The 27,555-nt window shown below is 43.6% G+C and overlaps 3 protein-coding genes across 6 annotated transcripts; all 3 read right to left on the minus strand.

Moving 5' to 3' along the window:
• On the minus strand, window positions 263–3,337 carry LOC8058397 (formamidopyrimidine-DNA glycosylase). 3 transcript variants are annotated; one of them, XM_021449590.1, is made up of 10 exons: window positions 3,034–3,337; window positions 2,685–2,736; window positions 2,542–2,599; window positions 1,928–1,996; window positions 1,725–1,850; window positions 1,582–1,632; window positions 1,432–1,509; window positions 1,242–1,319; window positions 1,013–1,047; window positions 263–897 (listed from the first exon to the last, which is right to left on the minus strand). In XM_021449590.1, exons 1-10 carry the CDS (start codon window positions 3,263–3,265, stop codon window positions 864–866), a joined length of 813 nt encoding a protein of 270 aa, XP_021305265.1. In that variant the 5' UTR covers window positions 3,266–3,337; the 3' UTR covers window positions 263–863. The 3 variants fall into 3 exon arrangements, with proteins under 3 accessions (XP_021305265.1, XP_002438736.1, XP_021305264.1); XM_002438691.2 differs by having other exon boundaries at window positions 1,242–1,341; XM_021449589.1 differs by having other exon boundaries at window positions 1,242–1,341; window positions 3,039–3,056.
• Window positions 4,263–8,024, minus strand: LOC8067708 (heptahelical transmembrane protein ADIPOR1). Its single transcript, XM_002438692.2, has 4 exons — window positions 7,212–8,024; window positions 7,017–7,112; window positions 6,539–6,593; window positions 4,263–5,177 (listed from the first exon to the last, which is right to left on the minus strand). The coding sequence occupies exons 1-4, from the start codon at window positions 7,517–7,519 to the stop codon at window positions 4,503–4,505; spliced, it is 1,134 nt and encodes a 377-aa protein (XP_002438737.1). The 5' UTR covers window positions 7,520–8,024; the 3' UTR covers window positions 4,263–4,502.
• On the minus strand, window positions 11,508–21,604 carry LOC8067709 (probable sucrose-phosphate synthase 3). Of its 2 annotated transcripts, XM_021449298.1 has the most exons (13): window positions 21,218–21,604; window positions 20,943–21,032; window positions 17,122–17,330; window positions 16,720–16,783; window positions 15,820–16,518; window positions 15,563–15,670; window positions 15,296–15,427; window positions 14,985–15,161; window positions 14,731–14,784; window positions 14,584–14,646; window positions 13,789–14,490; window positions 13,543–13,670; window positions 11,508–12,306 (listed from the first exon to the last, which is right to left on the minus strand). In XM_021449298.1, exons 1-13 carry the CDS (start codon window positions 21,455–21,457, stop codon window positions 12,030–12,032), a joined length of 2,943 nt encoding a protein of 980 aa, XP_021304973.1. In that variant the 5' UTR covers window positions 21,458–21,604; the 3' UTR covers window positions 11,508–12,029. The 2 variants fall into 2 exon arrangements, with proteins under 2 accessions (XP_021304973.1, XP_021304974.1); XM_021449299.1 differs by lacking the exon at window positions 21,218–21,604 and having other exon boundaries at window positions 20,924–21,032.

Raw genomic sequence — 27,555 nt, forward strand, 5'->3', positions numbered from 1 at the left:
CATTTTCAAAGTACGTGGACCTAAGTGACACTCTTAGAAGTTTGACTCCTCAATTCGTGAGAATGACAATTAAAAAGAGATAGATGAAATATAATTTTCTTTTGGCAATTCTGTGTGGAACTTCACACGCCGGGAAAAAGATCTCTTTCACCTCTTCCATACCATCATGGAGCACATAAACCTCAGTCCATTTATGCATAACCTAGATGTGCTACTATTAGTAGTACCGAGGAGCTGCACCACTCACAGAGATGGATGATACTGATAGGGCAAATGTTGGTCTGGAGCGAATTCCCCAATAATATGCAACAGGCATCTTCTGTTCCAAAGGTACATCACACAGATCGTGTAAAAAACAAAACAGAGCATGCTGAAACCATTCCTCCAGGTTTTCACTTAGAGTGCAAAATATGCTGGCCACTACATATATACACCAAAATGCTGATTGCTAATAATAGTGAAAATCAATGGACCGATTCCTGGTTACCTTGTTCAGATTTACTTACGGGGTTTCACTTTCCTTGATGATCTTCTTGTAACCTGATCTGATTTATTGACAGCATTACTGTTGGGTTGGTCCAAAATTTGCTCACCGTTGCTTTCGGTGACAACTGTTTCTGGTTCAGCAGGCTCAACATCGGCATCTGGTTTCTTAGTGGCACCAGCATTTCCCCTTGCTTTTCTCGAACTGGCGCCCACAGTATCTTTGTTTTGTTGTCCCCTGGCAGCCCTGGATGTTGCGACTCGCTTTTTTGGCTTCAAAATATCTGCATCTTCTCCCTCAGTCCCTGAATCCTTGGTATCAACGTTCTCAGCTAGTTGTTCCAGGTTAGCGGATACCATTTTGCTGGACTGGATTCCAATCAGTTTTTGCAATTGCGGCACGTAGGCAGTAGTCTGAGTAAACAAAGTAGTATAAGAAGTTAGTAGTCTGAGTAAACAAAGTAGTATAAGAAGTTAGACGTGTCTGACCATAGCCGAAGGTCTAGTACTGAAGTGGATAATTACTTACCCTGCCACCAGCTGTGATGAATTCAATTTTCTTTCCTGCAGGGCCAAAAACTTAATTAATCCTCAGAAGGAATCAAGGTCTGATGTGAGTGTGTATGCAGCAATGGAATTAACAAGTTTTATTTGTCTTATACATCATCATATAAAAAGACAGATATCAGAAAACACCGTAAGCGAAGGCTTTGCCCAAGTATGTTGACGGAAATCATGACTAAAAGTGAGGAAAGTACCATTGACTTTGCCAGGCTTCTTGCCCCAACGATGATGAAATAACCATTCCTTTGGAAAGCGGTCCATGTCAGCATCAACTTCAACAGCATATTTCACAACCTAGTAAATTATTAATCAGGAGTTCGGTATGCTACAAGGCTACTTCAGTAGAATGTAATTCAGTACAAAGCGTTGTCCAATTAGACGCACCTCTTGGATACTTCGGTGCAGTGCTTCACAACTCTCCCTAGGTAGATTCGAAGCAATCTGTAATGGATGGATCCTTGACTGAAAAAAATATATCAAATTTAATTGCTACAGTTTGTGAGCCACACCAACTGCTGTAGAATGTACGAATACCTGGTAAAGCACCTCGTCTGCAATCCAATTACCAATGCCTGATATAAAGCTCTGCCCATTTTATAAAAAACTGCAACAAGTCAAGTGTGTACATTGCAGGGAAAATATTTTTGCATGGGGAGTATTGGTTGGATGCTGATCACCTGATCAAGTAAAAGAGCTTTTATCCCAATCTTCTTTCTACCCAGGGAGTCCAAGAAATCGTCAACAGACATTGGCTCAAACAGAGCATCTGGACCCAGCTCAGAAATTGGGGGTACAGTTTCAGGCTGCAAACATTACTTTGGTGAGAAAATCTGTATGAGAAACAGGAAAGCAATCTTCAGATTTTTTAAAAAATACCTACATCTTCAAACAAACGAACTCTTGCAAAGCGCCGTTTATCAGTGAAAGAGAACTCCAAACCATCATCAAGCTACAAATGAAGCAAAAGAGTTTAGAAATAACGAGGTTCAAAACCAACATCCCACAAGCCAATTTTTAAAATTTACACAAAAATGGGCAAGTATGAAACTGGAATGAGGTTCATACCAAATGTGCATTTGACTCTTTGAACTGAACAACCATTAGACGAGCCATCAGAGATCAAACTGTGATTAATGAACAATACAATCTGTTCCCCAAGTTTCTTTCTATATCCTAATTAGCAAGTGGGGGGCATCCACACCCACTGTCCATGTGGTTTTGTTGAATGATTAGTTACTGGCTCATCTGAAGATGTATTTTTTTACTAAGTTAACTGGAATACATTTCTTACTTTTTGAGTGTAATGTCCTAATCAATAATAGTGTGCAAGAACAAGGATTCAATGTTGATTTAAACTTGATAAGTTGTAACACTGGACATAACATTTTATCAGTCTATACAATCCCCAGTTGCAAAAGTAACATATAACCAACAAGAGCGTGAGTGTCATGCTACAAAACAAAATTGATGTGACAATATGTTTGGGATCATTACCTCAGCAAAGAATTTAGAGTATTTGGATGGCCACTCCTCTTCGGAATTGACAACGGATCTGCAGCCTTGAGAAGAATTATTTCCTAAAAGCCGATTGCAGGACTCAAATAATCACAAAGTACATAACAGAAAAGGTCGCTTGCCTCTTATAATTTGTCACAGGAACGCCTTTGATATATATCGCGCCTGCCATCCCTGCAATCCAAAGCATGCTCTTATAAGTCCTCACTTCCTAAGTGTTAGACCAGCGCAACAAAGTAGCAGAATTCATGCGATTGCTAAGGATAATTAAACATAAATCAAAATTAATCAGGGTAATTTTCGATCAAATGCATAGCAGCATAAACCAAAGGTATCAATTCAACTACCAATGTCCTGAATCACAATGGCAAGCAAGCACTAGCAGGGCACCGAAGCTATGGGCCTATGGCAGTACCAAAGACTGGCCAACTCTAGAGGCCGCCACGGAGTAAGTAGTACGCGCGGGCTAACCGAACTGGAAGGACGGGAAGGGCGGCGCGTCGAGCTGGAGCCAGAGGTTCTTGCCCCTCCGGCGCGCGGCGACGATGGTCCGGCCGACCATGGCGCGCTCGAAGGCCGCGCGTCCGGCGGCGGCCACGACCACCTTGTCGTCGTCCGCCACGGCGCAGCGCGCGATGCGCCTCCCCACGCAGTGCGCCTGCAGCGCCCGCCGCGCCGCCTCCACCTCCGGCAGCTCCGGCATCCCCGCGGCCCGCGCGTTAACTTCCCTCTCTCCGTTCCTCTCTCCCTCCCTCTCTCTCTCTCTCTCTCTCGCTCGCTCGTCGTGGGTCGTTAGGGCCTTCCCTGTTTCCTTCTTCTCCCCACACCCCGGCCCAGTGGGCCCATGTGTTCTGAGCAGTACGGCCCATGCTACATGCACACTGACCAAGTTTTTTTTTTTTGAGCAGGACAACAACAACCTTTGTTACACGGATATTCTAGGGGTGATGTAATACTTGTCGGATACTTGGATACGGATACTTGGATATATTTTAGTAGATTTTTTTTTTGAGAAAGTGTATATCTACGTATTCAATACGTATTACTTGTACCCGTACTCGTGTAATGTAGACGACAACAACCAAGGTTCGCAAGTGGGCAAATCGCAAGAGTCTCCCCGGCGTTGAGCGGCCAGCAGTAGTGAAACCGAGAAAGCACGCGGGGCTGTTGGCCTGCTGCGCGCGCGGGCAGCTCACTGCTCACACGGCGGTGGCAGGAATGCCTCGCGGTCGCACCATGATTGGGTTGGCACTCGACAGCGCCGGCCCGGGCGAAGGCGACGGCGCCGGCCGACGAACAATGGCGCGCGTGGACGTAGGGGGGACGTCGGGACGGCTGGCCGGTCTACTGGACCGACAGCTGCGGGCTGCACGGAGTGAGAGGTCAGAGGTCCGTCCGTTCCGGCCGGTTGTTGGACGGGTCGACCGCCCATTTATGAGCCCGGCCGGTGAGGATCGCTGTAGCCTGGTGGCTGGAGCTCGACGGCTCCATCTGTACTGAACTGTACTGTGCCGGCCACCGGCCTCGACGTCGCGTCTAGGCTACTCGTCCGCCTGAACTGAAAGCAACGGGTACTGGACGAGTAGCTAGCTCTGTCGCTGGCTCGCGTTGTCGGATGGCAACACAGCCAGCCAGACAGACAGACGCGAAACATCTATTGCCTGCATTCAGTTTTTACATAAAAAGAATAATCTTTCGAATTTTGCAAATTCCAAACCGATCGAAAGAATGCATTAATCAATCATGACTCGATGAGCTTCTTCAGTTCTTCTATGTACAAATTGAGAAGGAATATAATCTGTAACGCCAATCAACTGTCATTCCAACGGCCAACGGTAATTAACGATCAATCATGCTTGCACACTTGCTTGCTTGCTGCTGCTGCTGCTGTAAGTAAAGCTGTAAACAAAATGGTTTGATTTCGTCTCCCCAATCCTCGCTTAGCTGGCCGGGCACCCCATCTCGTCGCGGGCCTTGAGGAACACGATGGCGGCGCCGTAGTGCGCGAGCGCGCCGGCGATGACGAGCGCGTGGAAGATCTGGTGGCTATGCCCCGCCAGGTCGAACGCGCCGGGCCTCCACCGCTCGGGCACCCGGGTGAGGTAGAACGCGGTGCCGACGAGGTAGGACACGGCCATGGCGCCCTCGTAGGCCAGCGTGACGTTCCGGGCGGGCTCGTGCCAGTTCACGGCGGCCGCGTGCACGGCGGGCACCACGCCCGACAGGCCCATCCCGACGAAGAGCAGCGCGCGGTGGGCGCGGTACCGCGCCGCGCTGAGGCGAGGGGACATGAGCGCGTACACCGTGCCCACCCCCGCCGCCGTGATCGCCGACAGGTACACCACCTGCCAGTGCGGCTCGCACTGGAAGATGTAGTAGATGGGCGGGAAGAAGGACACCACGATCATCACCGCGATGCCCGTGTAGTCGAGGCGGATCAGGAACAGGTTCAGGCTGTGCGAGTGGCACGACAGCAGGTGGCACGCGCTGCTGCTCAGCAGGCAGAACATGGCGCCGGCGAGGAACACGAAGAAGGGCCACCGCGTCGTCTGCGACGTCACCGCCGCGCCGTAGGAGACCAGCGTCGGGTTCGTCTGGATGAACATGGCCGCGCCCTGGACGGACGGACCACACATGACAATTCCAATTCCAAGTTAATATCATCATTATTTTTCATGGCAGGTTAGTAGGTTACCAGAATCAACAACTAGACTCTGCTACTACTACTAGCATGATTTTGGCATTAAACATCTGAAAGCAATATGATGCATGCTCCAAATAATTGTCAAGGTACAGCCTGAATACTACATCCAACCATATCCCATTCAGGTTTGTACTCATTGAATACTTTTGTTGCCAAACAGTGACGGCAATTACTATCAATTCAGACTAAGGTCTGCTATACTATACATACATGATCCATTATTAAGTAGGACCACTGTACCACAGTACCAGCTTGTTGGAATAGAAGAATCAACAGAAAAATTAATCATGTGTGTGTGAAATGGAAGGTCAATAACTTGGCAGGAATTCCTTCATGAAACATGGCTTGGCATGAAACTACTTGTCACATGGCATGACATCTATGCATGATCATGTTGCAATCTATTGAAAGAGGAAGGTTGGTATGAAATCCTCTAGGAAATATGGCTCCATACAATAACTTAGTAATTAGTATACATATGGCATGATGGCAATATAGCATAGCCTCCAAGATCACGCAAATTGCATTGTATGGTAGGATACACTGGCAGAGCCACCGCCCGGCCACCCCGGGCGGCCGGCCGGGCTCCTCGCCAAAATGCAAAAGAAATCTTCTTTATATTTATATAAAATTCTGTGATTTTATAGTTAAACATTTTTGCTTAATGAGAATTGCCCGGGCTCCTGAAATCTTCTGTCTTCGCCACTGGTAGGATACGTGACATTTTTCACACCACCTAACCTCCAAACAATATTGTTTCATACGGTGTCTTTCTTCTACTGATTAGGTGGGCGACCATGACAATCCTGAATGTTCAAGGAGCCGTGAGAACACAAGAACCGCGAGAACACAAGAGCCGTGTCTGTGGCGGTCATGATGCCAGAGTGGCGACAATCACATAGATCACAATACAATCCTCCTAACACATCATGAAAACTTAACTTATTGTGATGATGTGAAGCAACAGCACATTTTTGCTTTCTAACACGAGGACCAGATAAAAGGCAGGCACCATAAAAAAGTTTAATCTAACAAGGCTCACCAAGTCAGGCAATCGGGAAGCTCACCCACCCTTGCCTTCCATATCATGCACATCAGAACAAACAAAAGGCAACAAACCAGTACAAAATTTTGTTTGATGCATTCAAAGTAGCAGGCAGGATGTCCTACTCATGCAAATCTAACCAGGACATTTTTACTGCAATCTAGTTTATTCTCCTAGAATTACCGCATGGACCAGATAAAATGTTGCAGGAAGTGCAAGTTACTCACTGATAGGACATCTCCAATATTGCTGGAGACATTTTCAGCAACCTTTGAGATTGGCCTGCAGAAATAAAAAAACAGAGAAGAATTTTTATAAGTAAAATAACGCAACTTCTCAATTATAGAGTATACAACTACTTTCTTTACTCAACAATCTCATCATAGCTGAAGCAAACATATGTACTATCGTTGTCGAGGTTACGTCACGTGTTTTGGAATTGAGCTCAATTGACTTTAGAGTACAGCTTAAGTTACTAGCACAGAAGTTTCAGTACAAACCCACAACAACTGTGTGCCTTTGAACCAGAAGCTGAGCATGGTGTAAAATCCTAGTAGATATTTAACTCATGGTGTCCTCCATTGTCACTGAATGGCTGAAAGCCTGAAACCTGTTGTTGCACTACTCTACTAGTAATTCCTAACAAATCAACCAATTTGCACTGACATGAGATTTAGTAGCAAAATCTGAATAGCAGTAGCTCACCAGGAGAGGTGTCCAATCAGATCAGCCACCTGGGGGAAGTACTGGCCGAGATGCACCAGGGTGAGGCCGAAGAACAGCATAAACCCAAGAAGGTGCCTGCACCCACAACCACGAGGCCATTAATTTCAGCAGCAAGATTCAGGCAGAAATGGTTCAGGCCGGCAAGATTCAGGCAGTGAACCCGGCCGTACGTACGTCCAGATGTTGATGGTCTCGTTGTGCCAGGAGAAGAGGCTGAGCACGGCATTGAGGATGGGCCACTCGGAGCGGTAGTAGTTGAGGATGAACTCGTTCTCCTTCATGTACTCCGGCAGCTCGTGGTAGCTCACCAGCGCGTACTTCTTCCTCCCTCCGCCGCCCCCTCCCTGCTTCCTCTGCTGCTTCCTCCTCCTCTTTCCCCCTCCTCCTGCTTCCTTCATGGCCGCCGCCGCCTCCGCCGCCGCCGCCGCTTCTTCTTGGTGGGCGTGGGCACACACTACCGTGGCGCCCTCCTCACTCTCCATGCCCACCACGCCTTCCGCCCTCTCTCTCTCTCTCTCTCTCTCTCTCTCTCTCTCTCTCTCTACACACCTCTTGCTGTCACCTCTCTGCCTGCTTCTCTCTCTAGAACTATCACGGGGCCAAGAAGGCTTTGCTATAAAGGCCTGGAGGCTGAGATGGGTGCACAGCACAGACAACGCAGTGATATGATGAGCTGCACTGCACGCAAGCAACCAAGCAACAATGCAAGAAGTTGTTGCAAACAAGGCAAGGAACGCGCGAGGCTGCAGTGGGATTTAAGCTGCTTTTGTTTCCACTTTCATGGCCTGGATTTTATCTCCGATCGATGCCTCCAAGCTGAAGCGAAAACGTCCAGCGCTGTGTTGCTCCAGGCAGGGCTCGGCTCACATGTCGCTGGCCCTGGCCACGTATATAATTGCAGGAGATGAGATGAGATGATGGTGTGTATCTTCTGGTGTGGTAATGTGTGCAGCACACACGAGGGGTAGAGGGAGAGAGGCCTGACTGATGACTGCTTCTGCTTTGAAGGGGACATGGACAAATACAGGTAGGGCAGGAGGACAACCCACATCGACACTGTTGTCAAGGTCCTCATCACAGAAGGAAGAGCTGGGGGAGAACACTGTTGGTGTTGGGAAGGAAAATTCAAAAGAGCCCCACATCAATCCTCTTTCTTTTTTGGTTTTAATATAAGAACATAAAAAGGGAAATCAAATAGTACTAACATTATTAGGACAGAGTTCACTGGCATACTTAATTCTGATGACTGGACCATTTTAATGTCACAGAAACTTCAATATGCTAGATTGCCACTAGTTGCTAGTGGCAGGGAAGTGTATTCTTTCCCAAGCCTGAGGAGTGAGGACACAGTACATAGCAGCTGTAAATTTCCAATTTTGAGACAACTGTAAATTTCCAATTCTCAGGTCAGAGTGTATCTGAACTGACAAATATGGACTTCGGATAAATCCCATGTGTGTTTACATCGTCCATAAATATAAAGTACGAACATTTCTGCACCGACTGTGAATTCAAGAAATTAATTAATTGAGTTCTTGCTCAAACCTCAAACCTAGCTGAACCACACACTTCATCCTATATAACAAATCCAAGTCCATGAATTGGGCACCGACGTAGTGAAAAACTTCATCCTATAACAAATACAAGTCCATAGGACGAGGACATCCCTATTGCCAATCTTAGGCCTTGTTTACTTGCAAAAAATTTTGCAAAATAGGAATAGTAGCACTTTCGTTTGTATTTGACAAATATTGTCTAATTATACACTAATTAGGCTCAAAAGATTCGTCTCGTCAATTTCGACCAAACTGTGCAATTAGTTTTTATTTTCACCTATATTTAATACTCCATCCATACGTCTAAAGATTCGATGTGATGGGGAATCTGAAAAATTTTGCAAAATTTTTCGCGAACTAAACAAGGCCTTATAATCAAAATCGCTTTGCGAATCCATCACGGTGGCATGGCATTGGCCATTTGGCATTTGGCAGAAGAATACAGGTAGGTGTAGTTGTTGTCTTTGCTTGCTCCTCGCCGTCGCCGCGGGTCCCCTGAAGCTGAAGCCCTTGCAGTTGAGTTTGACCTCGCCGTCTGCTTGCTGGCCACCCATCCATCCATCCATCCATCTTCCCAACCGCCGCAATGAATTCTCCAGCAAACTCGCCCCCGGAGGAGAACCTGGCGACCTGCAGGCTGCCGATCTCTCTTCCCGGTCCCGCTGTGGTGTGGCGTGCGGACAACCCGTTGGAATTGGAACGCTCAGAGAAAGCGCGGCGGCGAGCCCGCGTCATGGTCCGCGGCGGCCGACCCGGTTGGTTGGGAGCTCGCAACCAACTCGGCCCGGCATTCCGGCAAGACAGCATGAGGGGTGGCTGCCTGCTGCTGCTTCTGCGTTCTGAGTTCTGACGGATGGCTGGCTGCTTCCTTTCCTGTCACCGACAGCGACATGGTTAGAGCAGGCTGAGTCAGTTTAGGCGCAAAAACCAAAAAACTTTATGAGATAGATAAGTGGATGAAGAGCTAACTATCGTATGTGCGGGCTGGGAGAAGGCTGAAAAAACCTTAGAGCCAGCAAGTAGGCTGTATTATTAAACTTGCTCTTATGACTCAAGCTGGCTTTAGAGCAAGTATTATAGTGGCTGTAAGCTGGCTAAATGCTGAGGTGGAGGAGAGAAGGGAGGAGAGAGAAGAGAAGCGAGCTATAAGTTTACAGCCAGCCTAGGCTTAGGGTTTAAGAAACTTTGTGAGAGAGACAAGTAGGCCATGTATTAATAGTTATACCTTACAGCCAGAAAGTGGGCTGTATTATTAAACTTGCTCTTACCTGAAAAAATGTGTGGGTAAGTTTCATGACGAGGTGATCGGTGCAGCCAGCAGTCAGCAGCCAGCAGCAGCGCCGGTGATGATTCGGGAATGATGACGGCCATTGCAGTGCAGTAGTGCGCGCACAAGGGTTTCCCTTGTTGTCGGACCAGGATCAGGGTCAGAGATGGCTTTGGATCGTGCATGACGAGAAGCGAGACTAGAGTGGTAATGGATTAGAGTCCGAATCCGAATGAAAGCTCGATTGAAAATCCAAGGAATTGAAAAGAAGAGTTTCAAATGATTAATAATGCTCAATCCGTTTCCTCAAAAAAATAATGCTCAATCCAATTCGACGATCTGGTTATTTTAAAGTCCAAATTTATCCATGACGATCTAATAATAACAAAAGTACGATGCCTAGATGATGATCTCATGTCTAAAGTTGGACTGTGTAGAATTAGAACTTCAGCTACTGGTGTGTCTATAAATAATTGTTGGCTCACATCAAAAGCTAGCTACACCGTAAAACTAAAAACGATATCTCATCCACTCTAAAGTTTTAGCAAAATTAACTGAAATTTATTTGAAATGACTTGGTATAACAGTCAACTACTCTATGTATAGCAAAATCAACATGTGAGTCCTACATTAGAAATCTAAGCTGGACATTAGGGACCGATTTCTCAAGTCAAAGATATCCAATGGGCATTGGATTTTTTTAGTTGCTCTCCTGTGAATTTAGGAAGGATGGATATATCCAAATCCAAATGGATCTTATCCAAGTATATCTTATTTGCTGTACGCATGTGTTGTATTTGTATCCGAAATGTGAGAGGTCATCCACATTATGTTTAGAAACCTTAGCCACGCATCTATTTTGTTGTACGAGGATGATAGTGATATGTTTCATCACCAAAAGCGTTGACGATCCTTTGCAGTTATTCTCACAGAGAAGACAGTGGTTGAGTATTTGTATTAAATCCGCTGTTGGCTATGAACAGAAATGGCAAGTAGTGTTCATACTTGGTAGTTGGTACGGAGTACCTAGAAACTGAACCAACCGAGTGCAGGCGCGCAACTCATTTTATTTGGCCAACATTTCCTCCATCTGAGCCAAATAAATGCACAAACACACACCTGGAGCTATCACGACTTTGACTCTGATATTATCATTCCATGTATGTGTTCAAGAAAAGCAGCCAAATCACAGTCGTTCCTGATACAGATGGCCAACCATAAACCGATAACCAATCGGTCCAACTGGTCCCCATTTATTTTTTATTTATTTTGGCAACAGGTATTGGTTAGCTTCAAGATCAAACTCTTTAACACAGAGGGGAAAAGAAAAAGGAAGTAAACGGTTCAATGGGTTCACAAGAACAAGCAAAAGAAGACCAAATCAGGTCAAACAAATGGCAAAAGTAAAAACGTGATCATCCGGGGGCAAATGATAGGAGGAGAGCAGATGGGCGTGGTGTAATTGTTGCAGCTACTACACCAAACTTAGAAGCTGCTTTGAGTGCAAGTCATAGCAACTAATGATGTTTAAGCAGGATAATGTAAGGCATCAATACATGCATGATGAAGTCATAGTTGGGAGCACCACAGTTGCTACAATAATTTCATAACTACTAGAGCAGCAGATGGATAAAGGTATTAATGATGTAACCACAAGACAGGTTGGAAAAAAACATATAAAAGAGAGTAAACACTTGGGGCATATTAATTCAAGAAAACAAGATGTATGGTGCTAAATTTATGTGACACTGTATTTACACAATATAAGGCACCCCTCCTAGAATGAAAAAAAAAAGAGTTTAGAGGGTTGTGCTGTAATCATAAGCTCCACTTTGAAGTGATGGAAAAAGTGTGAGCTTTGTATATTGGAAGCTTGTTTGCTGAAAATGCTTCCACAAAATGTTTCCACTATCAACATTTAAACAAATTTGTTTCGTCTGTACAGCTGGATGTATCCATTAACATGCTCTTCGCTCCAAAAATTTCCAGTGCGGGGATCCAAGGGAATGTCATTCATAACCCATGCAGGGACCACACACATAGATTAAATGACTGGCAGGCAAAATCGGACGTTTCCAATAGAATGGAAACAAAGTGTTTGTATCGTATATTCGTGTTGTTCATTTGTTTCTTTCTTTATATTAATAACAAAACAGATTGCACTTGGTGTCATTGTGTGGGTATACCAAGCTGTTGCATAGCAGACCTGATGTCACCAGTGCTGAATCCCTCAATTCCAATGATATTTGAGCTATCAAGAGCAACAACATCCTGTAAAGGGTACCTTCTGACTGTATGGATCCTATTCGCAGGAGTGTTGAATCCACCCTTAAGGATGACTGTCTTGTGAAGACCTCCAAACAGTTCCTCGTAATCAGAATCACCAGTTTCACCAACAATGACCACAGCATCTGGCAACTCTATGCCCCAGCGAATAGACAAATACCTATAATAGAAAATTTTGTTAGTGGGTTTGTACACATGTTTGCTGCAAGGTGGATATGGAAATAAATACATAAAATGTTTCCCAAAGACAATAATCAAAAGTACAGATCCCAGACCAGACCAGTGAAAATTTTTAGTGATGGTGGCAGTATTATCTATTGCAGAACTTCTTACACTGTTAGGGTTTTAGGGCTGCACAAAACATTTGAAAGGTAAAAAATACAAAAAAAGAACTCATATTTTATAGGGAATAAAACACCCCATGCATTAGCTACTTAAACTCTCACTATAGCCAGAAGCGCCAGAGTTCTGTATATCAAAATATTATTATAGGATTTCTTACACATCCAGGTTCATAACCAACCTGATCATGTGGCTTATAGTTAAACTGGTTTAGGCAAGGATACAGATCCCCCATATGAACTCAAAACTGGTTCGCAGCCTGCATTAACACCTATTTAGCATTTACACCTGATCCTGACCCGTTTTGACCAAGTTATAAACTTATAGTTTCCCTGTTATATTCTGGTAACCACCCAATTCCCAACCAATTACAGAGCAGTTTAGGAGACCAGTAAGGAGAGAGCCACATACAGCTTCACTAATTTTAAGTTTTTAATCCTGGTGACAGGTAATCAGCTGGTACTAAACAAAGCAATAGGGTCCAGCTTCTCACTCCCACTGCTTTTTTTTGGAACCGGAAGGAGAACTGCTGGTCACTATAAGAAGTAATAAAGAGCAAACCAAAGAATAACATTGAACACCACACACATGCCAACTGTACAAAAGGGAGGAAAAGAAACAGAGAAGAGAAGAGGCAAACAAAAAATGGGTCCTAACCAGTGTAAATACCAAGTTTCTCACTCCTACTAGTCTAGTCTTCTGTTGAAACAGTTCATGATTGGAATAAATCATCCAACGGCCAACACGAAGGGAAATATTGCTCAGTGCCATCAGCATGGACACCAAGTTGATAAATAGAATCCAATGTGTACTTGAAACATGGTTGTCAGACTCACAGTACATGTAATATTCAATTGATACCTTTTTTATAATGGTATTGAGCTACTTTTCTCATAAATTTAAGGAAAAGAAAATTCCACATCTTGAAAACAGTTTTTTTAAATGCTCCACACGCCATGATACTGCAACTAATTTGCAACATAAAAGATAAATGATTTTCCTTTAAAAAGGAAGAGTTAATTAATAGACAAATGAAGAAAATCAAGCACCAGACCTTAGAGCCTGAGATCGCGATGCATGAATTGGAATTACAGATAGCCTGGTGGCGCCATGGTTATACAGAGCATGACAACGCAGTGACTGGATTCTCATCAACTTTTGCAGCTCCTTCAAAGGAGGCAACTACAATATATAAACAAAGTCAAATAAAAAGTTGCACACTTAAACTGTAATAAAGTGGTCCAAATAATGAGTGGGCAAAATTTCAACCAAATGTTAGAGGATCTGGAAAGAAGCTTACATGATTTGGATTAACCACTCTAAATGCAAGACAATATGTTGAAGAGTGTTCTGAATCTTCAAAGATGATTTGCTTTTCTGTTCTCCCCCTTCTTTCTACTACTGAAGAAGCCCACTTAACTAAGTACTTCCTTAAACCTTCTCCTCCCCAACGATACTCGATATGTGATCGGTAGTTATGGTCCAATGCAAATGTAACACGGGAATTGCTTGGCACATCACTAGATTGTGATGGATAATATATATCACTCCCACTATTGCATATAAAGGCATCAAAGTCAGTAGGGAGCATGCCTGTGCGTACTATTACAGACTGTAGCTCTGCTATTGTCAGTGAAGTCGACAACACAAAACCTGTAGAACCTGACATAGTTCCAGTGCGTGTGGCCTCAACAGAATTTCTGATAATTTGAATTAAATCTTCCTTGTTAACAGAGTCTACAGCAATAACAAATATATGCTTCCTGCACTTCACAGGCACCTTCTGGTCTTCTTTGCATGCGAAAGCAGGATGTCTTGGACCCAGAGTTAATATCCTTGACAAGTAATTCTTGCAATGTTCAGGCCAAGAAAATTGGTGTATATTTTTCAATCCATTATCTCGACATCTTGACCAAAACTGCTTTTCAGAAAGCATCTTATAGAGGGCATCTGCAATTGCATGCTGATCATGGGGATCAACAAGGAGACCATTTTCCAGAACCTACATCAACATCCACCAGAAAGGATCCAATCTATTACAGCTGTAAGTCAATACGCTATTAATTCAATAAATGGTACAATGTGATTCATGAACCTGATGAATTTCAACAGGAGCCCCATGTTTTGTTGCAATAACAGGCAACCCGTGCATGGCAGCCTGCTCACAAAAAGAACAGATAGGTAATAAGGGCATGGAAATGGTGAGATACATAAATGAATTTCTGATTTCAAAAGTTCTGACCTCTATCAAGGTGACACCAAATTGTTCAAAGTAGGCAACATTTACAAAAGCACCCTGGCATACATATGACAAGAAAAGTTGTATCAGCGAATACTTAAAATAAGATAATGGCTACTGTATTTCAGTTGGATATACCATGAATGCTTGTTGGAAGAAAAACAAAGCAGATAGATATTAAAGATAAGTGCTTCAATTCTTGGCATTCAAAAGAAGGGGGGAAATATGGAACTTTTTTTTGGTTAAAAACATTATACCTTTGTTCTTGCTGCTAAACGATAAATATCAGGAACTTCAGAGTGCTTGTGATGCTTTGGGTATGCCACTTGACCATATAAATCGTATTCATCAATCAATGTAAGCACCGATGTCAAAACAGCTGCACTGACTTTGTTCATTTTGGAAATAGCCTCACGGTTGCCCATTATCAATGTCTGGAAATGCAAAATCAAAAGGTACCAAGGAAAACGTATCAAAATTCCATATTACTAACATATTCAATACAATTATGATATCGGAACGCAATATACCCAAAACACTCAAATGTCAGGTTCCAGTGTTATCTTACAAGGTTAGCAAGTTCCCTCAACGGATGGCATTCACCAAATGCCTTCACAAGCGTTGCAATATTCTTTTCAGCATATGGACGGGCAATAGCCAGAATCATAGGTTTCCTAGGATTTGTGAAGAACCGCATTATCTGTCATCACATACATACCATCAGCACATGAACTTTAAAAACACACACAGGATCAACAGGAATAAACAAATTGATGTATCAAGTAAAATAAAAAGTAAAATCTTGAATGTAGGCATCTTAAAATAATTTCACAACCTCAAACCAAATAGATGGATCCTCAGAGGCTGGAGATGGGTTATCTTCATCTCCATAGATATCAAAATCATGAATCAATTGGCCAAATTCAACTCCTGGAGGAATTATCTGCAGAGCAAGTAATAGAGAACTAGAGCATTTAAAACCTCTATATTACGACAGCAAGAAAGCATAATGCTAATTGCCCACCTATAAAATATGACAAAAATGCAACTAGTGAGTAATTGTTTACGGAATCAGAGGAATAGTTTACTTACAACCATACGAGGCATATAACGACCATAACAGTGAGCGCCACGCTTGACTAACGCACGGAGCTTCCTCGCAAGCATGACTTCAAAACCATCGTACAAGTTCCATTGTTCTTCTATTTCTTGCCTTGTGCTTGCGATAACTATTTCAGATGCATCAAGTGACAACTCCTCTGCCTCAATTCGGCGCATTATTTTGTATGTCACGTTTATTTGTTCTCTTGTCTGTCTCCCTTGCTTGAGAAGCCCTTCGAGCTTATCTTTCCCAAGAAAATGACCGGTAAACACCATGGGAACATTAAGTGCTCCAGATAGTAGAGCAGCAGCAACTCCTGCACTGGAATAATGGCCATGAATCACAGCAGGCCACACTGGACACACACTGCCAGTTTCTTTGCCTATAGTTTTTGACATGCGCACAATATGAGCTAGCGCACCATCAACAAATTCTTGAATGAAAGGCCAGATATTTTCTTTAGCTAGATGCTTGTCTTTGGGGCCAAATGGTATTCTGATGATATGTGCACCACTGTTTTCTCCTCGTTCGCATTTAAAGTTCTTGAAACTTGTCGAAGCCAGCATCTCATCTGGTTCACCATAGCCACGATCAAAATTTGGGGCTAAGATTTGTCTTGTCAATAGATCAACCCGGTAAACTCCAGGACAAGAACTTAATGCTTTAGCAAGTTCCACGACATATTTGACCTATGAAACAGCACACAGTGGATGAAAGTGAAATCATGTCCTTGTATGATACTAGTATCTTTTTAGTGAATATCTTCGAAACATCAAATGGAATATATAGCTGCTCCGTTAACTACAGGATAAAGTTTGAGTTATTCATTCTGAAGAAAGAATTGCAGTTATACTTGATTCTATAAATAAATGCACCGACGATACCATTACCTGGCCACCAGTATCTGAATCACGGCCAAGCTCCATATTCTCTCCACGTATCAGGCCATGAAGACTACAGTATAATACATCATAACACAAATTCAATGGCAAATATATTTCAACACAAATACCAGCAAGCCAAAGGATTACATCATATTTAAATTGGATTATATGCCAACTTGTGAAACCACCGATTCTAAGAATAGTATGAACAGTATGCAGTGTTCAGGCTAAATCTGTGGAAGTGAATTTCCTTATGAACTTCTTTCAATTTAATGTAAATCATTTTGCAACAGATATGAATAGCATACTGTCACATGATGAATTAGTTACATGCAGCTTAATCAATCTGTAGCATGTACATAAAAGTGTCAAAAAAATATTATAGAAGATAAATAAACTATTATGTACCTGATTAAGACTATGTATAGCTTGTCAAATGAACTGATCCTAGGTGTGTTCCCAGTTGTGCTGTCACCGTAGGCAACAGATGGATCACCAGCGTCTTCTCCCTTCACTCCTTCAAAAAGATCTTCAGACATTTCTGCAGTAGCATCATTCCGTGGCTTCTCAGTCTCTAGACGGCGTTTGGACAAGCGATTGGCTTCTTCTTTCTCAAACTGAATATTGGAATTTACATAACAAAGAAAAACTATATTAAATGGAAGAGATAGAAGTTCAAATGCAACCTAACATGTAATTATCACATAACAAGATAAAGCAGAAATGTGAAAAAAAAAAACTGAACAACAAAATCACTTCTGGTAACAACATTATCAGATTAGAAATCAAAACATTAAATGCACAAAGAAATACACTATAATGTCAATATATCTTGTGAGTTGTGAAGTGTGCACTAGTGAGAGCTGTTGGAACATTTGAAGTACAAGTAAAAATAGGGACTGTAAACCCATGATGCCAATTTTATTTAGCATGCATGTTAAACTAATTCAATGAGTTTTGTTGAACTGAACAATCGATTCCTTTTTTATGACTACTTAGAGAAGGACCAGTAAGCTATGAACACCACGCATTAACAAGTAACAACACATCAAATTTCAATAAAAAAAAAGTAACAACACATCAAACAGCAAATGTCATAGGGCCACTCATAAGTAACTTTTCATAGCATGGTTTATGTGCATACAACCTTTACACAAAGAAAATAACTTCTATTGAAGTGAAGAGTGTAAAGCAGTATGTTAGGGAAAAAAACAAACTTTAATAAGTCAAACAAATAGCCAATGACAGTGTACTTGTAGAAAAAATAGTTTGCTTGTAACAATCTGATTTTGTGGTCTTAGAGGATCTACATGCCAGTATGCCACCTCTTTAAATAATAAAAAATTAGATCCCTCATCTTCCGCCAAAAAAGAATCCTACATCTCTTGATCTATTCACTTCCACTCAAATCCCACATTTTCACTTCCACGTGATATTCTACACATTCTATAATATTTTTAATCATATCTTCACACATATATGCCTAAACAGACAAAGGTCTCTGAACATAAAAGGCCATGCACATTGGACGATCATCCATGTTGCCAAACCCAACTGAGGTCTCCCTGCCCCTGATTCCACTTGCTTTGCATAGTGCTTAAGAAAGTTGTCATCAAGCCAGTGGTTAGAAGCATTGAAAAACTAACATTTATCTTGTATCTTTATATCACAAGCAGCCCATGAGCCCAGACTCATCTAGGCCCTTGATATCCATACTGCAGGTTACCAAGAGGAATTGAAGATTCATAAAAGGCCAAAACTCATGTAGTGTAGTGGTAACCTCTGTAGTTGAGGGAGACCCTGGCTAGGGCTCAAATCCTCATGGCACCAAAAAAGTCCCCTCGCTGGCAACCCAATAAATATTCATAGGGCACCAACCTGTGACACTAGTGGTTGATTGGGGCCCTCCTACCAGGGGATACTTGCAATGGTCGCCATCCCAGAGGGTCATGGTTGGCCGAGGTTAGAGTGCAACCCTATAGGTGAAGCCATGGTTCGGGGAATTTCTCTGTCGGTTTGTCTGAGAGCTCTTAGTGCAATACTGGGCAATCTTTCCCCATTGGCCAAAGGCTTTCTCTTCTTTTCTTTTCTTTTCTTTTCTTTTTTCCTTTTCTTTTCTTTTTTTTTTTGGTGAGGAGGATGGCCATGTACCATCTACAGCTGGACACTTTAGACAAAGACCACAATATGGACTTGTTACATTCTAATACAATCACAACAACTAAAAGAACATCCGTTGTTTGGGATCACCGTTTTACCCCTGCAACTATCTTGAATACTCTTTTGTAACAGGTAAGTATGATGGCAAACAGAATAAGGCAAGAGCAAGCATCAGGTGGGACCGTGGGAGGAGCTCCAGTGACATGGTGCCTCTGTTGACACTGGGGCAGGTCTCACGAAAGACCTTAATTGTAATAATGAAGTGAAGTACCTTGCTAAAGGAGTAAAGATTGATTGATGTTATCCTCCTAGATGTGTACAAATGAATAACTGCACAGCACTGATTGTTGCTCAATAGGACAAATTTGTATTACATTGTTTCCAACTTCTACCAGGTAAAACACCCGCAGTTTAGAGGTTCAGGTTAGGTGAAGACTGAAGAGTAGAAGGGCAAATCTTGGAAGTTTAGGTTCTTAGGACCTGTTGATCTTCAAAGTGTTCAAAATAGAAGAAAGTCTAGTAGATGTTAACTTGTGGTAAAAAATACTGATATGGATCTCTGAGACTAATTAAAATGTACCAAAATAGTTCAATTACATTGATAATGTGCTACGAATGCTACATAGCCAATTTTACTATACTAAATCTTCATCGCAGTAAAATCAAAACTTGCAATGAAGATCTTGAAACAAGGTGTACACAAAGTTGTTTTGTATAATTCTTACTGGTTCAAAATTCTACTTCAGCTTGTTTTCATAAACCTTAAATTGTAGCCTTATAGGTTTAGAGTGTAAGCGGAACTCTCAAATATACTTTCTGGGTAGCGCGCGCGCTGACATGTGAGAAATTCTTAGTCTACTATACAGATTTAAATTTAAATCTTCAGTTTTTTTCGACCACATAAGGCACACCTCAGTCGCTTAGTCTGCATTAAATGGTGAATGGACTGAAGGGGCAGAATTAAACGCACAAGTAAAAATTATTGGAATTGATCAGAGAAAATGGAATATTAGAATTTGTGTGCAAAACAGAGAAATACTGTCTTGATAGATAAGAGTTCCTGCTTTTTGAGGTTGCAATGCACATAAACAACCTGAGTGAACCTGACACTCCTACCAAACATGATGTCCAGCACAATTCATCATAGTTATCCGTTAGACTATTAGAAAAACCCTTTTCCAGAATACAATGGAGAACATGTGCCTGGACTCTATTAGCTGACATGAGTATGCAGTTATTACAGATTTTCCAAAGGAATAGCATATTTTTTGGAGATTTTGGTGACACTGATACCAGTGAAACATGCTTTGGTCCATCAACCTTGGTAGATAACCTAATGCCTCTGGCTAATTTCCACTATTCTTTCCTTACATGCTCAACTTGTTGCTGCTGAAAACAAACATAGACTAATATGAATAGATGTTTTGTGCTTTGCAGTGTAGTGTATCCTATTGTGGGGTCAGTGCGATCCATCAACACATACTGATCATTACTGTATTTCCATACATCTGTAGTGGAAGAGCTAAATTATCTTTCACACTCTAACACTTCAGCAAGCAGTTTTTGATGAATTGAAGAAGTAACCACAGGGAGAAGGTGACAAACTGGAGGACAGGTGATGATAATAATAGCTAACTTACAAACCCAATCACACATATGGAGCTTGAAAAGCTTGGCATTTTGGTCCAATGTCTTATCCCATCATAAGTAGCGATCAGACAAAGCAGAAACATCCTAGGCGTGCTACCTGGTCCAAATCAATTTGGAACTGGAACTTCTGCTCAATACCTTTGCAAAGCTCATTGAGAAGGACCATAGCTCGATGAACACTCCACTGAAACATTTTGTGGAGCAGATCCTGATGCTCTCTAAAATGCACCTATGCCAAGATCAATCCTAGTTCCAGCTAAACGCTAATCTAACCCACGCACGTCTCCTCTTTCCGGAGCCCAACCCAGCTTGCGGATTGAATTATCAAAACCGAGATGGGCACAAGCTGCGAGGAACATAAGAAGCAGCACGACGAAGGGAGAGAAGAGGAGAAACGAACCAAGAGCAAAAAGGCGCACCTCCTTCTTCTTCCTGGCGAGGTTCCAGATCCTCCAGGTCATGTTCTCCAGCCGCGTGTTCTTCTCCTGCGGGCTCCGCATCGCGTTCGCCTGCGCGCACCCACCACCACCACCACCACGTGCACACGCGGCCGCACACACACACAGGCACAGATCGATCAACACATCCCGCGGATCACCAGCGAGGAAGGAGGGAGCCAGGGATTCGGGGAGCGCGAGCTCGCTCGCCCTCCGCGCACGCGCACGGGGAGGAGCGGAGCCGCGCGCGTACGTACCCGGAGCCAGGTCTTGTAGAGGTCGGTCTCGTCGTAGCCGGTGATGACCTCCTCGACGAAGTATCGCGCGGGGGAGAAGTGGCCGCGCTCGCGGAGGAGCAGCGAGGGCCGGTCCCCGCCGCCGCCTCCGCCCCGGCCCCTGGCGGCGGCGGCGGCGCCGGCACCCGCTGCCGCTGCGCCCTTGCCGGCATCGAGGATGGCGTCGAGGTAGCTGTTGATCCAGTTGTCGTTGCCGTACATCGCCGCCGGCGAAATCGAGGCCGAATGGGGTGGGCGTTCGGCGGGTGCGGGTGGGGGCGAGGGAAGTGGTGGTGGTGGTGGTGGTGGCGAGGACGAGGGCGGCGACGGGAAAAGAGAGAGAGAGAGGAACAGAAATGGAAAGGAAATGCGACATGGAATTGGAAATGGGTTGTGGTTATTGCCCTTCCTACCCGCCTGCCTGCCAGCGGGTGCGCGGATTCGTGCGGTCTCGGCCGTTGGATCTGGATCCGACGGTGGAGTCCTGATCGTAACGTATCCCAGTGGGAGAGCGCAGCGCAGCGCTTCGCTTTTTTGTTTGGCATTGTGCTGCTGTGTTGCGCAGTTTTTGTGTAGCAACTTGGAAATAGGATATTCACAAGTATAGCGTCGAAATCAAGAAAATGGTGTGGTGCAGTACGTCTCATGGCATAGCTGATAAAAGTTGGAGTTTGTGATGTTACCCCTGATGCTAACATTGAAACAGACGACAAACATGTACATCTGGCTCGCGATTTGGTTTTCTCATTGAAAAAAACTAGTTCATCCACTCAAATTCACGAGGAAAATTAACGTGCCAAAAAGAATTGGCAGGAGATTCGTCTGGTGATAGCTTTTTGTTCCTGGATCGAAAGACCAGCCCCCCAAGCTGTTGGCGACTTGGCGTCCACTCCACACACAATAATGCATTCATGTGACATATTATGAATTCCGGTTGACCTTGTTCAGGAGAAGAGATTCTTGTTGTGGCAGTTGGATTAGGCCTTGTTTAGATGTGAAAAAAATTTGGATTTTTTTACTGTAGCACTTTGCTTTGTTTATGGTAAATATTTTTCAATCATAGACTAACTAGGATTAAAAGATTTGTCTCGCGATTTACAGTTAAACTGTGTGATTAGTTTTTGTTTTCGTCTATATTTAATACTTCATGCGTGTGCTGCAAGATTCGATGTGACAGGAAATTTCGAAAACTTTTTGAATTTCGGGGTGAACTATTTAGATACACCGAAAAACCCAAAACTTTACAAGATTCCCCGTCACATCGAATCTTACGGCACATGCATGAAGTATTAAATATAGATAAAAAATAACTAATTGCACAGTTTACTTGTAAATCACGAGATGAATCTTTTAAGCCTAGTTACTCCATAATTAGACAATATTTGTCAAATAAAAACAAAAATGCTACAGTGTCAAAATCCCAAAACTTTTTGCATCTAAACAAGGCCTTAGTTTACCCAAAAACCAAAAACTTTTCAAGATTCCCCGTCACATCGAATCTTACAACATATGCATAAAACATTAAATATAGACAAAAATAAAAACTAACTATACAGTTTGTCTGTAAATCACGAGATGAATTTTTTGAGCCTAGTTAGTCCATGATTGGATAATATTTGTCAAATAAAAATGAAAATGCTAGACCAAAATTCAAAATATGTTCGGAACTAAATAAGGCCTTAGTCTAGTACTGTACTACCTAAACTACCAGGGTCTTATTTAGTTTACCCGAAAACCAAAACTTTTCAAGATTTTCCCGTCACACGAATCTTGCGGCACATGCATGGAGCACTAAAATATAGACGAAAATAAAAAGTAATTGCACGGTTTATCTGTAAATCGCGAGATGAATCTTTTAAGCCTAGTTACTCCATGATTAGACAATATTTGTCAATTAAAACGAAAGTGCTACAAAACCGAAAACCAAAAAAATTTCGGAACAAGACCCAGATAACTGTTCCTTCATTTAATTTTTGTCTACAAAGTCTATTGCCCTGCTCTGTAGGAAAAGGCATTTTCGGCGAGACCATTTAATTTCGCCGGCATAAATAAACACGACCTGGGCCTTGTTTAGTTTTCAAAAAAATTTGCAAAAAATTTCAGATTCCCCGACACATCAAATCTTTAGACACATGCATAGAGTATTAAATATAGACAAAAATAAAAACTAATTGCACAGTTTGGTCGAAATTGACGAGACGAATCTTTTAAGCCTAGTTAGTCTATGATTGGACAATATTTGTCAAATACAAACGAAATTGCTACAGTGTCGATTTTTTAAAAAATTTTAGAAGACCCTGGTATATTCCGAAAAGGGAAATTTCAATTTGAATCCGAGTCATGTGACGCTGCAAGCTGCTTGCCAGCCACTGTGTGCTGAGCTGATTCGGAGACTTTCCGGTTCCAGCCAGGTCCATCCCAGTCCAGGTGTGACCGCGGCGGCAGGCAGCAGCATCTTTTACCGTTCCCGCTTGCCAAGGCAATTGAGTTTGACCCGTGCAGGGCTGCTCCCACGCCGACTCGCCGTCGGATCGGAGACCATGCACGCCACGGACAGGAGATTACAGTCTGATTGCTCGCTCGTTCCGTATACTACCAAACTACTACTAGGACTAGGATAGGAGGAGTAGTAGTACCAATGAATAATACCCTTTCCCCTTCGTAGCGATTGGTCAACCACAAGCAACTCTACAATATACAACATGCAACACCACATGTGACGTAGCGTATAGCATTGTGTAAGATCAGTTTGGTAAGCGCGTCATTTGTTAATTTTCAAAGGTTGTTCGATAATGCCCATAATGCTCTTTCATGGCTTCAAGAGGTGCGTGCTATTTCAAATAAAGTCCATATCATGTTCTTCACGACTACTTCAACGATACTTCACAACAATGTTTTTTTCTTTCACAACAAATTAGACAGTTCTCAAAAATTTTCAAAATTTTTCCATCACATTGAATTTTGAACCCATGCATGCAGCATTAAATATAGATAAAAAATAACTAACTGCACAGTTTATCTGTAATTTGAGAAATAAATTTTTTAAGCCTAGTTTGTCCATAGTTAGACGATAGTTGTCAAATACTCCCTCTATCCCAATTTATAAATCATTCCAAAAATCTTGTAGAGTTAAAGCATTTTAAGTTTGACCAACATTATAGAAAAGATAGAAAAGTTTATGACATCAAATAGATATTACTATGAAAATATAACTAATGAAGAACCTAATGATACTTAGATTGTATCATAAATGTTATTATGTTATCATATAAATTTGCTCAAACTTGAAATGCTTTGACTCTCCAATATTCTTGGAATGACTTATAATTTAGGATGAACGAAGTACAAACGAAAATGCTACAGTAACTGAACGCAAAAAATCGCAAACTAAACAAGGCCTTAGCAAAAACAACAACATCGACCAAATTTCAGATGGATTTATAAAACATGTTTTTTGACTGTTAAAAAAACTGACAGCTATGTTTCACTTGAAGATTTCAAAGGTGGTTTTCTATTTTAAAAAATAATGTCTTATTTAATCTCAGAAGCTTCATAGCTAATCTATTGGAATTGGAAAAACATGAAACTAGTAGCATTTTAAAAGAAAAAATTTATATATTAGTTTGTGGTCTATTTAAGTTATTTGGAACATCCTATTCCTTTATTACTTGTAGTCATGTTCATTATCTTTAAACAAACAAATAAGATTCAAATAGCTCCATATAGAGCATCAAGTGATAGATAACCTTTTTAGAAGAAAACAGACACTAGTTTACAATAGATTATGTGTGAATTTTTAGAGACTAAACGGCTTTTGTTATATAGATACAAAATTTATAGAGGGCTAAAATCATCTAGTTTTGATAGTTAGAGACGGTGTTCATTTCTAGGGTTCAAAAAATAGTCTGCTGCCCAAGTTGGAGATTGAAACAATATGGAAGTCCCGTTCCTATGAGAGATTACCCATTGCAGAGAATATACACATTCACTAGAGCTACGTTTGATCATTCGTCAACAAATCACTTGGGGTCAAAAAAAAATCTTGCATGTTACCATTTTCATCCTTATGTTAAATATACAACCCATTGATTGTTCAATTAGTAGTGTTGGATTTGATAAAGACGAGGCATTTCCATGTTCTTGAGTTGCAATTCAAAGATGATGATACTGGAAAACGCAATTAGAAGGAGGGCTAAAATTGAAAGGGACCTTACTCCTTAGGAAAGGTATACATCTCTACTATAATGGAATACTTAAATTATATTTGGTCCATCCAATAAAATGTCTCTTGCTGAGAGTCCTCAACCATTGTTGTTGGGTACCATAAAAAGAGATACCCAAATCAGAGTAATAAAAAACGCAAAAAACATACTAACCACAATCACCAGGGTACGGGCCCCAGTTCATTCAACTCGTCCGACCCCCGAGGGCCTCGGGCGCAAGTTCCGACTCGCCCGACCCCTCAGGGCCTCGGGCGCAAGTTCCGACTCGCCCGACCCCTCAGGGCCTCGGAAGCAAGTTCCGACTCGCCCGACCCCTTAGGGCCTCGGACGCAGGTTCCGACTCGCCCGACCCCTCAGGGCCTCGGACGCAAGTTCCGACTCGCCCGATCCCATCTGGGCTCAGGTGCCGGACCCCGCTCCACCAGGTCGACAAGACTTCCACCAGTCGGCGCCCGTACCCCCGAAGTGACAAGCGCGATGACTCCCATACCGCAGCAGGGCAGGGCGCCGACTGTTCCAACCACCCCGGTCACTGTAGCCTTACCTCTGTCACTATGCATCCTTCCCTCTCTCACTGTGGCGTACTGCCTCACAGTAGAAAGGGAATGGAGGAGGTTAATTAGCACCACTATTTGAGGTCATTTCCCCACTGTTGACAGGATGTGCAGCAGTGCCGGCGATCCGACCCCTGCGACCCCTACAGGGCTCGGTAACCCTCTATAGGAGCAGCCATACTATCAACCATCCCCCAAGGACGAGATGGACCAGCTTCAACAGGGTCGGGACTGTGGTTTCACCATTCAACAGAAGAAATCTACTCATGTAAAAACCTGTCTTCCCTTGAGGCTATAAAAGGGGAGCCAGGGTTCACAACTAAGGACAGGTTCAGAAGGTTCATGCACACGCCCACCGCACTCTTTCACAGAGCAACGATCACCACTCTGTCCACCACTAAGCCGAGACCTGGGACTTAGCCCTCTCTCGCGATCAGCTTGTACCCCCTACTACAAGCACCTTCGGTGCAAGGTTATACAGAATCCGCGACCACACTGGACGTAGGGCATTCTTGGCCCGAACCAGTATAAACCCTCTGTGTCTCACTTGCATCACCATCCAAGTTTGGGTAGTCACACAGACTTATACTTGTTAGTGCCTAGACCACGAGTCTAGACGCCGACAGTTGGCGCGCCAGGTAGGGGCCTTCTGCGTGACGCTCGCCTGTCCCTACTGGGAAGGCTTGGATGGCAGACGGATTTCACCCGCTCCGCCGCGGCACCATCATGACGTTTGGGAGTTTGGAGTTCATGTCCCTCGGTTCCGGCTACGACATGATCCTCCTCCCGCCACGTGGTGATGTCGAGCCTAATCCCGAGCCGATCCCACCTCAGTCAGTGCGTGGGAGCCGTTCGGGACACCCTACGGGGGGCACACGGCGGGGGCGTCAGAGATCTAGGATCTTCGACCCTACCACTGAGGCTAGGACCCGTCCGGCCCTCCCCCCACATATTCCTCACCAGATCGCCCGCTCCTCCGGCCTGACAGGCGCGAGAGGAAGGGCTCGCGGGGCATTAAGCTCCGCTCCCAGGACCAATAGAGGATCATCGCGGCTACCCGTCCCACCCCGTTCGAAGGGGAAGGGACGGCCCGCGCCCGTCCCCCGCAAGGGGGACAAAGGGGCCTCAACATCCCGACATCCTCCACCCATGGGTAAAGGAAGAACAGCGGCACCCCCCGAGTTACCTTTTGGGCTCAGGAACGCCGCCGCCACCTACGCCTCTTCCGCGAGCACTTCGCTAAGTGCATACGTGGAACTTCCAGGTCACCACTTGAGGTCTACACTGGACCTCATCTCCACGCCGCCCGTTTCGTCATACTCGGAGGATCCTACCTCAGGCGACGACGAGCGGGCCGGCGCTTCCGGGTGCGGCGACCCGGAAACCTTCATGCGCTTCTTGGAAGCCAGCAACTACTGTCTCGGCTACTCCGACTCCGACGACGGGAGCTACGACCCGACACGAGAATGCTTCAACCTGGAAGTCGGGGGCACACCGCATAACGCCCAGGGGGACGCAGGGCCCTCTAGGCAAGAGAATGCAA

This window comes from Sorghum bicolor, chromosome 10 (genome assembly GCF_000003195.3).
Source record: "Sorghum bicolor cultivar BTx623 chromosome 10, Sorghum_bicolor_NCBIv3, whole genome shotgun sequence".
Lineage (NCBI taxonomy): Eukaryota > Viridiplantae > Streptophyta > Magnoliopsida > Poales > Poaceae > Sorghum > Sorghum bicolor.

Bases quoted from the DNA above. Each gene is read 5' to 3' on its own strand.
- LOC8058397 (XM_002438691.2), bottom strand. From the start codon at position 3,265: ATGCCGGAGCTGCCGGAGGTGGAGGCGGCGCGGCGGGCGCTGCAGGCG. The intron at 1,510-1,581 runs GTATTCGTACAT...TATTTTTTTCAG, and splicing joins CAGACGAGGTGCTTTACCAG to TCAAGGATCCATCCATTACA. The intron at 1,048-1,241 runs GTACTTTCCTCA...TTGGCCCTGCAG, and splicing joins GAAGCCTGGCAAAGTCAATG to GAAAGAAAATTGAATTCATC.
- LOC8067709 (XM_021449298.1), bottom strand. From the start codon at position 21,457: ATGTACGGCAACGACAACTGGATCAACAGCTACCTCGACGCCATCCTC. The intron at 17,331-20,942 runs GTGCGCCTTTTT...TCCAATATTCAG, and splicing joins TCGCCAGGAAGAAGAAGGAG to TTTGAGAAAGAAGAAGCCAA. The intron at 16,519-16,719 runs GTAATGGTATCG...GCTGTTTCATAG, and splicing joins ATTCAGATACTGGTGGCCAG to GTCAAATATGTCGTGGAACT.
- LOC8067708 (XM_002438692.2), bottom strand. From the start codon at position 7,519: ATGGAGAGTGAGGAGGGCGCCACGGTAGTGTGTGCCCACGCCCACCAA. The intron at 7,113-7,211 runs GTACGTACGGCC...TTGTGGGTGCAG, and splicing joins GAGACCATCAACATCTGGAC to GCACCTTCTTGGGTTTATGC. The intron at 6,594-7,016 runs GTGAGCTACTGC...TTATTTCTGCAG, and splicing joins CTGATTGGACACCTCTCCTG to GCCAATCTCAAAGGTTGCTG.